Source organism: Artibeus jamaicensis, unplaced genomic scaffold (assembly GCF_021234435.1).
Source record: "Artibeus jamaicensis isolate MK-2021 breed Jamaican fruit bat unplaced genomic scaffold, CSHL_Jam_final scaffold_369, whole genome shotgun sequence".
Lineage (NCBI taxonomy): Eukaryota > Metazoa > Chordata > Mammalia > Chiroptera > Phyllostomidae > Artibeus > Artibeus jamaicensis.
Genome location: NW_026522042.1, coordinates 23,594,111 through 23,606,683, shown reverse-complemented (window position 1 = coordinate 23,606,683; position 12,573 = coordinate 23,594,111). Strand labels below are relative to the sequence as shown.

General features: G+C 44.3%; 1 protein-coding gene across 1 annotated transcript; it reads right to left on the bottom strand.

Moving 5' to 3' along the window:
• Positions 1 to 1,265: 1,265 nt before the first annotated feature.
• On the bottom strand, positions 1,266 to 12,187 carry ZNF622 (zinc finger protein 622). Its single transcript, XM_037154566.2, has 6 exons — positions 11,407 to 12,187; positions 10,376 to 10,636; positions 9,991 to 10,153; positions 6,659 to 6,771; positions 2,934 to 3,077; positions 1,266 to 1,546 (listed from the first exon to the last, which is right to left on the bottom strand). Exons 1-6 carry the CDS (start codon positions 12,020 to 12,022, stop codon positions 1,419 to 1,421), a joined length of 1,425 nt encoding a protein of 474 aa, XP_037010461.2. The 5' UTR covers positions 12,023 to 12,187; the 3' UTR covers positions 1,266 to 1,418.
• Positions 12,188 to 12,573: the final 386 nt, after the last annotated feature.

Here is a 12,573-nt window from a genome sequence, read left to right as displayed (position 1 = left end):
TCAGCTCCAGGGAGAGGCGAGTGCCATGTAGGGACACGTTCTGTGGACACCTCGCAGCAGCCAGGAGCAATGAACTAGGCTGACCACGCTGAGTGAATGGAAAGGCGGCCTGACGAAGGTCCCAGCGCAGTGTGTGGTGAACTTTCAGTGAACTGTAAAAGGAAAACCTACCTTGTGCGAAGCACTACATCATTTTCCCAGGATGCAGAGTGAAAATGTGTCAAACACAAGAGACCAGGCACTTGTGCAAGGAGGATGCCTGAAAACAGGACGACAGAGCAAAATGCAAGCCAGGGGAGGGGACCCTCCCCTGTGGACGATAATGGGCTGGTGTCCAGAGGAAATGAAATCAACTCAACTCTGCATCCTCACTGAAAGAAAAGGCGTGTCACCTAGCCAACGAGAGCCGGCGAACACATGCCAAGGCCCAGCGTGGTCCCCTGGCACCCTCACACCCAGCACTCAGACGGAACACGGCTGACCAGCACACAGGCCACCCAGCGTGGCACTGGGGCGATCAGCCAAGGAGAACGTGAGAACTTAGTGAGAACTTACCGTACGCAAGGGCCTCAGTGAGTAGTGGGTCCTCTAGTAGATTTCAACCCCAGCAACCTGTGAGGTAGTAAACACCTCGTCTTAGACTGAAAAAAACCAAGTCAGTTTTGCAGTCACAAAGCTAGCTCAATGGATTTGAACTTCATGTTTCATTTCCAATGTAACACTGTTTCCTCTCAACCAGCTAAACTGAGAATCTCTCCACAGATTTCACCCTGAGGTAATTTGTTTTTAAAATGGGATCTAAACCTTTTACATTATTTCCTCCCCAAACTAGCTGCTCAGGAAACAGCAGCACGGGGAGCGGACTGCACCGCATGATCATTCTTACGTGTCCACGTTTAGAAATGAGCAGCCTTACAGCAAGCCGCTGACATGCTCCTGATCTGCTGGGATTTAACGAGCGTGCCCAGAGACTCTCACTGCTGCATGAGCCGCTATACATTGAAATGAGTGACACTGAAATGAGTCCCCTTACAGAGAGAGGTTCCGGTGCCAGGCTCTGGAAGTTATTCTTCTGAAAGTTAAACTTTGGGATGAACAAGTCACTCTTGAGTTCCCATATTATTCTGACAGCCATAAGTCAGATAAAAGCTGAGACAATAAAGATACCACCTAGTAGTAATGCAAGCTGAGTTCAGTAGACACACCACTCACTCTGTGAAAATATAACCTTTAAACCCTGTATAGAAATGACATTTGAAAGCCAATATGATTCTGCCTTTTATTATTGGGTCAGAACAGATGAAGTGCAGGGTGAAGTGTAGCAGCATATGGGCTCCGTCACACAGTGCGGCTTCCGCTGGTCCCCAGGCAAGGCCGGTACCCGTGCAGGAGACGATGACTCGACCGGCAGGAGACCCTTAGAACACCACTTGGGGCCTAAAGTGCATCTGCTTGGTGGCATTGTTCTTCATGGCCGTCTTCAGCAACCATTTGGACTTCATCCTTTGAACATACTGCATGTCTCGCTTGTTCATAAGAGCTGCTCCTGTGGTTGGAAAGGAGGTAAGAAATGAGGCAAATGTCTGTTATTTGTGATCAGAGAAAACCCAACCTTTGTGGAGACTCTCAAACTCAGCTGAGGGCTCTCGTATTTAAAGGAAAGCTACTAACTTAGGATCTCCGTGGGGTTTATGTGGACCTGGAATTGCATACCAGAACTTCTCTCTATATATACTTCCCTCTGGGATAACCTTCATTTTTCATCATCTGGAAAGGGTCTATAAGCCCAAAGGTAAAGTCCTATTCATCTAAGGGGACAGAGAAAAAGCAGACTATAAACTGAGTTACACAATCTTCAGACATGTAAGATTAAAGTCACTGTCTGCTAGATTTAAGTGGCCGCAGGTCACAATGCCACCAAGCAGATGCACTTTAGGGCCCGACTGATGTTCTAAGGGTCTGCAGCTGATCGAGTCATCGTCTCCAGCACCGGCGCCCTCCTTGCCTGAGGGCCAGGGGAAGCCAGATTACGTGACAGAGCCTTTTTGCTGCTAGTTCTCCCTGTACTTCATCTGTTCTGACCTAACAGTAAAGCTCGCCAGCAGCCACAGTAAAGGAAATGAAGTGTGTTTAAACACAGTGGCACTGAAAATGGATTTTAGTTGGACACGGCTTTCCAGGTTATTAAAAAAGAGCTCTCTTATCGTCTCCACGGTCCTCTAATGGACTGATGCTTTCCCAGAAGAGCTAAGGACAGAGCTTCGTACACAGCAGACACATCAGAATGGCTTTAAATAATTGCACAATGATGATGTGTCAAAGACTGACAGTTTCAGCGGCCTGCTTCATTCCTCTGGCTCTCACTAAATTTTCTGTGGGAAAGTTACAAAAAGGAGTGACAGCTAGCCCTGATCGTGTGCACGCACTGTATCACACATGCACTAGGATGTTCAATCTGCCCAACTCTATGAGGTAGGTCCTCTTATTATTATCACCATTTTACAAATGAGGACAAAGAGGTGTGAGTGACTTAAATTACGCTCATCATTCAAGAACTCACAAGTTTAGCAGATAGGTTACATTTCACTCCACAGCTCAGGCTATTTGCCACAAGGATACTATTTAATTCTTCTGTGTAACCTCAGAACAATTTCAAACTTTGATGATTACTAAATACTTTTTCTGGGAATTGTTATCTTCTGAAAAAGTTAATGGTGTATATACAGTTTTAGGAAGTTACTGTGACAGGAATACAAACTTTTTAAGTCAGAGAACTTTGGGCGAACTGCCATAAACATATCAAGTGGTAAAGGAAGCCAAAGCGCCAAGAAGTGACACTCCACGAAGACAGCATAGATGGAAGCGACTTCGCGCCAGCCCCTCACTGTACAACGAGTTCGTGGGCCGGTCCGGGGCCGTCCACGCCGACACACCTGTGCTGCCGTTCCACCCCAGGGCTCTGTACTGCTGCAGGACCCGGCCCACGGCCTTTTGATTCTTGGCAACTGCCACAGTTCTTGACAAGCCAAATCGCTGTTTGTAGTATCTCATCAAGGAGCGATGGCCCACTCTGGCGCCTGTTTTTCCAAAAAGAAAAAACAACCAATATTCAATCACTGAGTTAGATAGTTTTCTAAGACAGAGCAATAAAGCAAGAGCTTTCCCCATCAGACTTTACAGGTATCGAGCTGGAAAATGGATATGCCAGACTAAAATTTGCTCTATCTGCTGAAAAAAGATGAAGCAGCTTATTAAAAAATGAAAAAAACAAAATAAGATTTTTAAAAAGAGAATGGTAAGTCACCTTTAAGTGAAAAACTGTGCATCTTGTACTTTCATACAATATGCCTCCCTAGAACTCACACAGCAACAGCTACTAACACGGATCACAGGACCCTGGAGGGTAAGGGTCCTATTTTTTTATTTTAATAGAAAGAAGATTAAGTACAGAGGACAGACAGTCTTGCTGTTTAGGCTTACAAGCCACAGTCTGAGTCTAGAACAGAAATCAGCCCACCTTCCCTTCACTTAAATCCTCTGTAACACTGGTTCTGAAACAGGGTGATTTTACCCTGAGGGCACTTGGCAAGGCCCAGAGCTAGAGGGCGGACACGGCCTTTAGTGGATAGAGGTCAGGGACATAGTTACACATCCTGCAATGCACTGAATAACCCTCCACGTCAAAGAGTTACCTGGCCCAAACTGTCAGTAATGCCTGGGTTGAGAAACAATGCCCTACTGCTTCCTAAATAATGAGAAAAGCCTAGTTCACCTAGTTACCAGGTAAACTAGGATTTTAAAAGATAGATTAAGTTGTATTCTCTCTACAGCTTTTGCTTATTTAGAAGGCCCTGATAAAACTATGCGAGTCAACCACGCTTTCAGAGGTGAATTCCTACTGACTACCTGATTCTTCATGGGAACGGGGTAGGCCTCTGTGAGGACTAACGCCAGGCTCCATCAGAGCAGCGGCTCACAAACCATGGTTCTGGGCCAATGGTGTCAGCATCACCTGGGCGTTGCTCAATACAAGTTGTGTTTCCAAAGAGTATTAATCAGGAAATAAGCAATCAAACACCTTTCCAGACAGACATACACATGTAGAATTTAACAACAGCATATACACAAGGCATAAAACAGCTATTTCCACTGAAAATAAATAAAGGAAATATGGCCAGATAACCTAGCCACAGGTGGACAGCTTCTAGGAAAGTCTGACATTTTTATACATAAAAGTCTGAAATTCACACATATAAAACCATTTCTTTCAGAGTCTTCTGTGTAGAAAGACCATGAACAGGATACTATAAATATGGCAATGGCTGTATTTGCTTCTAGGATCTAGATCTTTAATGTACAGGAAAAAACATTCTGTCAGGTAGGCCATTTTGTTTTAAGTCCATCTACCTGGCTAGCTACCTGAAAGCAGTTTACTTGCTACACAGGTATGGAAAAGCAGTTACTTCCGACTAATTGTCATCAGACTCAAGGGATGACAAAAAGAAACATCCAAACCAGAGAACATGGTCTTTGAATACCAACATGGATGAAAACAGTTTCCCTGAACCTGACTGTTCTGGCAGCTTAACAGCTGCCACACCTCCGAGACCCAAAGAATAAGTGAGACACAGCGGAGGGGTATGGACCCAACGTACATGCAGACTGCGGCAGGAATCCCCGGGACTGTTCCCCGTGATTTTCTGTGTGTAATGTTGAGTCCGAATGCTCCATGATTTGTAACAATGACTACCTCAGAATCATTAAATGACAATGCTGGTCACTAGTACATAATGCATCGATATACTTATATTCTTAAGCAGCATTTGGAAACGTATTTATTGAAGTGTGACTTTTTAAAACACCCTTGAAAAGGGTGTTTGGCATTCATTACTCCATGCCAAGGTGTCCAACAGCCAGCAGGAGAAATGAAAACCCACAGTGTTTAGAGTTTACCTTCCAGTTCACCTGCCCTGTGTCAAGGACAGTGAGCACATGACACTAAAGCACCGAGTGTAATGTGCTGAGAACAGCTCAACTTGGAGGCTCCTCGAGGAAAATCATCTTGAGAACACACTGTGCCTGCCCAATATGTAACAGATGGGTTATACTGTCAGTGAGTATATGGTGAGTTATGGTGAAGTCACAACTGGTCCATCTATCTGTCGCCACAGCAATAACCACTCACAGAACTGCCCACGCCTACTTAACAAACAGCTTCACAATCAATGACACTGGACAGTAGAAAAGAAAAATATCTCCAGCTGTGATTTTCCTAGGGTTGCCTACGTTATCTCTTGTGGATCCACCAACAGTTTCACCTGGCTAGTCAGCAGCTCAGTATGTGTGTTTTTCAAACCTACTCACTCCAAAGGAACTGAAGAGCAAAGACTTGAAGCAACTGAGCCAGACCAGTTTCCAAAATAATGCTCACAGTGCCCTCTACTGGATGCTTTTTGTCACTGGTTTTGGGATCTGAAGGCCTAGATTTACCGTATCACAACCACTGTTTTTGAAGACAAATTAAAGCCAAATCTATGAACTGTGGGGATAAAATAGCACTAAGCTCTACACATTAGACTCCCTCTCAAATTAGCTTCATTCTAACATCCACGGGGGGGAAAATAAAAAAAACACATGTATGGCCTAGTCAGGAATCTCTGGGATAAGGTAGTACCTGGCTAATAGATAGGTCTTTCCTAAGTCTGTCTAAAAGTATATTTTGCAGCACTCTTAACATCAAAAAAATCAGTGATGTCACCACTTCTAAGCCTAAGTCATGTAGCCGTCTTGAGGTTTAATAGCCAATACTTTCAAATAACATGGCTGCAGGTGACCTGCAGCTGTGAGCAAGAAAACCCAGGCTTTAAAAACCAGGGATATTGGACTTTCAGCTCACCTCCTGCCCCTCTCTTTCACTACCTAATGATACAGAGGCAAAGCAACCTGTTCCCTGTACTGCAGGTAAATACAGTCCAAGTCCCTCAGGCTTGTTGTAAAAATAAAATAATATATCGGCCTGACCATGCTAACCTCTCAGGAAATGCCAGGTATTTTCAGCATCTTATTATCTCTACCATTCCCTTCTTTTTCTCACGTTTCTCCAGTAGCTTCTCCTACTCTCATCAGCTAATGGTCACACTGTGAATAGCGGTGCCTCTCGTATTCAGGCCTTTCCGCCACCTTTAACATACCTCGGTTAAATTCCCACCACTGTGAATACTGTTCCCACAGAACAAGACAGAACTCAAACTCTAACCCGCCCCCTAGAATTAGAAACAGACAATCTGGGTGCTGTTAATCAGAGACACCCCATGTCTGACCATCAGTTTGGAAGTCTCAGCAATATAAGGAACCGGGAATCAGTTCAAAAAATAAAAGCAATGCCAAGATTAACAAGAAAAATGTTAATGTGGCACAAAAAACTGATAAATGAAATAGAACAGGTCTACGTATTTGCAAACAAAAACAGTGATGCAATTTAAACAAAACAGCCAACACAGAGCTAAGAGGCCACCTTCAGAGGGTATCGCATACCGGAAACAAACACATTTTAAGTTTTATGTTCTTTCCCCCTCAATATGGAAAAGAATGGATGGAAACATGCCTCTCCGACAGTCTCACAGGCATTAAGCTATTTATTTTTGACAAATGCACGTACCAGAAGGTAGAATGAGCTCCATGGTTTCATCATCATAATCCAAGGTCTTTTCTGAGGGCAACAGCTCGGCCTCCTCAGGGTCCTCCCCTTCCTTACGATCCGGGTAGCTACTCCTGGAACCCAGTGAAAGGCATTAATAAACAGACTGATACCTCGAATTTAACTAAAGACATAAACTGTATTTGTGAACGTGGCAAACCCACTAGGTACCCACAGGGGAGAAGCAGAGTGCAGGGCCTGCGAACTGAGAGGTTTGAGGGCAACCAACTTTTTTTTAGCATTTTCTCTGAAGTAAAAGTGTGCAAATGACTTGTGAACTCAAAATAGGTCACAGAACTAAATGACAAACATGAAACTATAAAAACACCTAGAAGATAACACAAGAAAAACCCAGATGATCTGGGGTGTGGGGATGACTTTATAGGTTCCACAACAAAGGCATGATATCCATGAAAGAAAACAATGGATAAACTGGACTATGTTCAAGTTAAAAATGTCTCCTCTGCAGAAAATAATGTCAAGATTATTAAAATACAAGCCACAGACAAAAGAAAATATTTTCAGGCCCTGACTGGTATATCTCAGTGGATTGAGCACGGGCCTGTGAACCAAAAGACCGCGGTTCAATTCCCAGTCAGGGCACATGCCTGGGTTGCAGGCCAGTTCCCAGCAGGGGCCAGTTCCCAGCAGGGGATGCACCAGAAGCAACCATACATTGATATTTCTCTACTCTCTCCTTCCCTTCCCTTCTAAAGATAAATAAATAAATTTTAAAAAAGAAAATATTTTCAGAAGACACATCTGATAAAATACTGTTATCAAAAATATTTTTTAAAATTCAGTAAGAAAACAAATATCCAAGTAAAAAATGGACCAAAGACCTACAGACACTTCACTGCTCCACATCATATTATCAGGGAAATGCAGATTAAAACAACGAAATGTTTAAATCTGGCCAAAATCCAGAACACTAACACCAATGCTCATGAGAATGTGGCCTGACAGAAAGTCTCATTCCTTGCTGGTAAGAATGAAAAGTGTTATGGTAAATCCACTCTGAATGACAGTGTGGCACTTTTTTACAAAGCTAAGGATATATGGTCATTCTGCTACCATATGGTCCAGAAATCTTGCTGCTTGGTATACTCCCAAAGGAGCTAAGAACTATAGTGAACACAAAACCCTGCACATAGATGTTTATGGCAGCTTTATCCATAATTGCTGAAACTTGGAAGTAACCAACATGTTCTTCACTAGGTGAATGGATAAATGGTGATATACACAGACAGTGGAATACTATTCAGACCAAAAAGAAAGGAGCTGTCAAGCCATAAAGACGTGGAGGAACCTTAAATGCATATTACTAAGTGAAAGAAGCCAGTCTTCAGGTAATTCAAATTACTTGAAGTTATGGAAAAAGCAAATCTACAGAGAACATAAAGACCGCTGGTTTTCAGGGTTTACAGTGGAGGGAGGGAACACACAGGATTTTTAAGGCAGTGAAACTACTCTGCATGACATTATAGTGGTGGATCCATGTCATTACACATCTGTCCAGCGAACACCACCAAGAGTGAACTCTAATGCAAACTGTGGAGTTGGATAATAATGAGTCAGTGTAGGTTCATCAACTGTAGCAAATGAACATCTAGTGGAAGATGCTGATAACGGGGAGGCCATGCAAGTGTGTGGGGGCAGGGGGTATATGGAAAAATCTCTGTCTCTGCAGCTCAATTTGCTATGAACCTAAAATTATACTAAAAAAGAATGAACGAATGACCCAATATTGAATTTTTTAACCTATTTGTTTCTCTCTAGGAAAGAAGTCAGAAAGGAAGAAAAGGCAGAGCTGGCAATACAGTTCTCATCAATTTGCCCATTACAATAAAAAGTTCTGTAAACCGATGGTTGCCAGATGGGAGCAGGGCTGAGCAGAAGGGGGCAGTGGGGGGTGGGGAGGAACCGTAATGGAGACATAAGGTACAGCACAGGGAATATAGTCAATAACACTGCAATAACTACGCATGGTGTCCGATGAGTGCGGAACTTCTCAGGGTGATCACCTGGTAAGTTATACATATGTCTAATCACTATCCTATACAGCTAAAACATAGTATTATACATCAACAGTAACTAAAAATTTTTTAAAAAATTAATGGTCTAGAACAGTGTTGTCCAATAGAATACTGTGATTGTTTGTGTGTCTGAAATGGCAGCTACTAATCTATGTGCTTTTAAGCAATGAGCTTTGACATGTAGCTGTGCAAGTGAAAAACTACATTTTAAAATTTATATCTTAATTTCTAATTAACTTAAATAGCCACATGAGCACCCAGTAATTGCCATATCAGACAGTGTAGGTCTGGAAGAATGTCAGTGTTCCTGGAAATGTCCACATTAAATATATAAAAAATAACTGGACAGATACACATAAAATGTTAACAGTAGACAGATAACTCAAAAGAAAAACGGACAAAAGACTTGATAAAACACTTCGCAAGAGACGTCTAAACGGCTAATTAATACATGAAAGGTTCTCATCTACAGTGGTCATCATTAGGAAAATGCAAACTAAAACCACAGTAAGATGCGACTACACCGCCACCAAAGTAACAAAAATGAAAAATCCTCACTCTAAGAGAAATGAGGAAGAAAATGAAAAAGGACAACTGAAAAGATGAGTTTTCTAAACACTCGTATCACATGGATTATGAACACGTGGCATGGTAATTACACGCACCTGTGTAGCATACCTGTGCTAGGTCACAGGCATCCTGACACTAGCAATTAGCTGTTCAAGAGTTCCAAGCATAGATTCGGTGCATAATATATCAATTATACAAGTTTCTAGTAAAGAGTGAACCCCTTTGGGATAATCTCACCATCAAATGCCTAGGACCGGTCTAGTTCGGCAACCACCTCAATCCCCCCAGGAGACAGCTTGTGCTTCAAGGACACTGTTCTAGGGAAACCAAAACCTAATTCCTGCCTCTGTTCTTAAGGTTAACGGGCAAAACTGAACTCTCGGCCATTAAACCACCAAAAAGCCCCCAAGTTTTCAAGTCAGAAAAATTTCAGTGTGGGGTCTGAGATCTTCTTATCAGACTTCTTTATCGTGTGTGTGTGTGTGTGTGTGTGTGTGTGTGTGTAACTGTTACACTCAGGTTCTTATCTACAAAACGAGAGGGAATAACCACCCATATGGAAGTGCTGTAAGAGTTACAAAGAATATACTTACTATACGGTGCCAGACACGTCAGGCACTGGCACATCTAATGTCACATCAAAGAGGATGCCTTCGCTCTGCTTCACATTACAAACCGCAGACTTACCTAAAGTCATAGAAGTCTGCAAATTCCAAAACAGCATCACCATCTGTGAAGAGCTTACAGTGGCTTTTGTCATTCATATGCGCTTGTACAGCTTCTGTGGAGTAGAAGGACTTTCCTTTTTCGTTGCACCACAAGCAAATCTTCCCCACACCAACCTTCTCTCCTGAAAAAATAATTTGAGGAAAAAAGGTATGAAGAAAGCTTTTGTAGCCAGATTAAATCTCACCATCTATCTGCACGATTCAAAAAAGATGCATCAAGTTTCTCTCTTCACAAAATAAACATGTAATTAAATCAGACGGATAAGAAACATAAAACTAAGGTTTCCTTAAGACCTGCCCCCCAATAATATGCTCTTTCCTCATAGAAAAGCTACTGTACTTACCCAAATACTGAATCAGTCCCTTCAGATCCGAAAGGTATTCTATATCAGGAATAAAGAAGCTATGGATTTTAGTCATATGAGCCACATTCTTCATAAGAGAGCTTGAATGATGGGGACAAAATAAGCAGTCCTTTATAGAGATGGCACCAAGCGGGGCACTTCCTCTGGCCTCTTTCTCCTCTGCATCCTGCTCCTCCAACTCATCCATGGATTCAGCATCCTCACCTTCCAGTTCTTCATCAGAATCAAGATCTTCCCAATCTTCAAGCCAGAGATTTGAAACATAAAGTTAGTTTAAGTAAAGTGGTCATCACAATCTAGAACCCACACAGATCCACAAACAGGAGGTGGTAGTGTCCAGTGTTGGGGTGGAGGGGAGGGTGCTGATTTACCTCCCAGGACAAGCCCTCTTTCAAGATCTCAATTTTAATTATTCCTCTGCCACAGACCAATCTGTATGGCCGAGGAAGACCTTAAACCTTCTCCTCCAGGCCACAGTAAGCTCCTGAAGGGGTCTTTGTCTCCTTCCTGTGTCTGTATGTACACATACCATCAGTGTCAATAGGATGTGTGATGAAGGAAAGAAGGAATAAATAACTCTAAGTCAAGAAGGCCAGAATGCTGGCTCCAGCTCATTTCAGGTTAGCTCCCTGATTCTGAACCCCTCATTTGATTGTTTCGGTCAACTAAATTAAGTGTGAATCCATAAGTAGAAACCCAAGAGAATTACAGCATGCCCTTCTAGGCATATTTTTTTTAAAGCCTCCTAATTCAAAACAGAGAAGGCATCAACTCATCCTACAAGTGTTTATTAAAGACCTATTTTCCTCCAAGGAAGGTTTCAGGCCCTGAATCTCCGACAGTGAAGGAAACAGACAATATTCCCGCAGAGATGCTGGACAGACAAGCGACCTCATAAACCAGCGAAACCTCCCCTTAAAATCGGAATTCAACCTTGAGTAACCTTGTGGATACCAAAGGCGACCAATTTCCTACATCCCTCCCCCACGCACCCGCCCCAGGGCCCTTACCGTCTCCATCCAGGTCTTCCTCCTCACTCCCTTCCTCCCCCTGCTGCTTCGCCAACTTCTTCGCTTGCCGTTCAAACCACTGCAACCGGGGAGGTTTCTCCGCCGGGTCTCGGTCGTTACTCACACGTCCTCCATCGGCCGCCGCCACGGGACTCCCGGGACTCCCGGACTCTTTATTAGGTGCTATGGGGCCCTTCTTGGGAGATGGCTGAGCCTTAATGACCTGCTGGATGGCCGCGTTCATGGCATCCTTGTCCATACTGTCCAAGCCCAACCCTTTCTCCAAGTTCTTCTCATTCATCATCTCCACCTTGCGATTCACCGCCTTCCTCTCCAGCTCCACATGCCGCCGGGACTTGAGGTGGTTTTCGTAGGCGTTCAAACAGGCGAACTTCTTACTGCAGACGGTGCAGTAGGTGGCCGTGCCCTTGCTCTCCTGCTCTGCCACGGCCCGCTGGGCCCGCACGCGCTCCTGGAAGCCCTCAGCAGTGACCGGGGCCATGTCGGCCACTTTTCGCTTCAAGTTGTAGCGGTGCCAATCCGTTTTGTAGTGAGCCCGCTGAATCTCCGGGTCTTCGAACGCCACCCGGCAGGTGATACAGGTGTACGTCGCCATGCTCGGGCAGGAAATAAGTGGCGACAGAGGCAGAAATCTAGTGATCAGCGTCCTGACCCCAGGAGACGCTCAAACCTTAACTCCCTTCACTGGGGCCAAGAGGTAGACTTGACGCCGACTTCCGCAGCGAACCCGAGGGCGGAGACCGTACACGTGGGAAGTCATTTTCGGCTGGATAGGAAGTCCCTCCTCTCGACCTGCATCTCTTCCAATGAGAAGCCGGGAGAGGCAAGAGATGCTATTGGCCAACCATGCCCCGCCTACCCGTCCTAAGGCGGGTGTTGATTGGATCAACCTGGGTATTGATTGTGTGCTCAGAGCTGAAATTTGACTGATGATCCAAGGCTTCAGGGACTTTACTTTCCTTCTTGATTTTGAGAGCGACGTGAGATGGTTTATATGATCACTGCGACAGAAGGAGAAGGCGGCCCAGGCGGCTCCCCTGAGAGTGGTTCTGAGGTCCCCGCAACCCGAGGACCACCCCCTGCGCCTCTGCCTCCCCGTGAACTGGTGTCACGAAAGCGAGGGTTGCAAGCCCTCAGATCTGCCCA

Coding starts and splice junctions, on each gene's coding strand:
- ZNF622 (XM_037154566.2), bottom strand. CDS start 12,022: ATGGCGACGTACACCTGTATCACCTGCCGGGTGGCGTTCGAAGACCCG. Junction 10,154..10,375: donor GGGACTGATTCAGTATTTGG/GTAAGTACAGTA, acceptor TTATTTTTTCAG/GAGAGAAGGTTGGTGTGGGG. Junction 6,772..9,990: donor GCAGACTTCTATGACTTTAG/GTAAGTCTGCGG, acceptor ACTGGGTTCCAG/GAGTAGCTACCCGGATCGTA.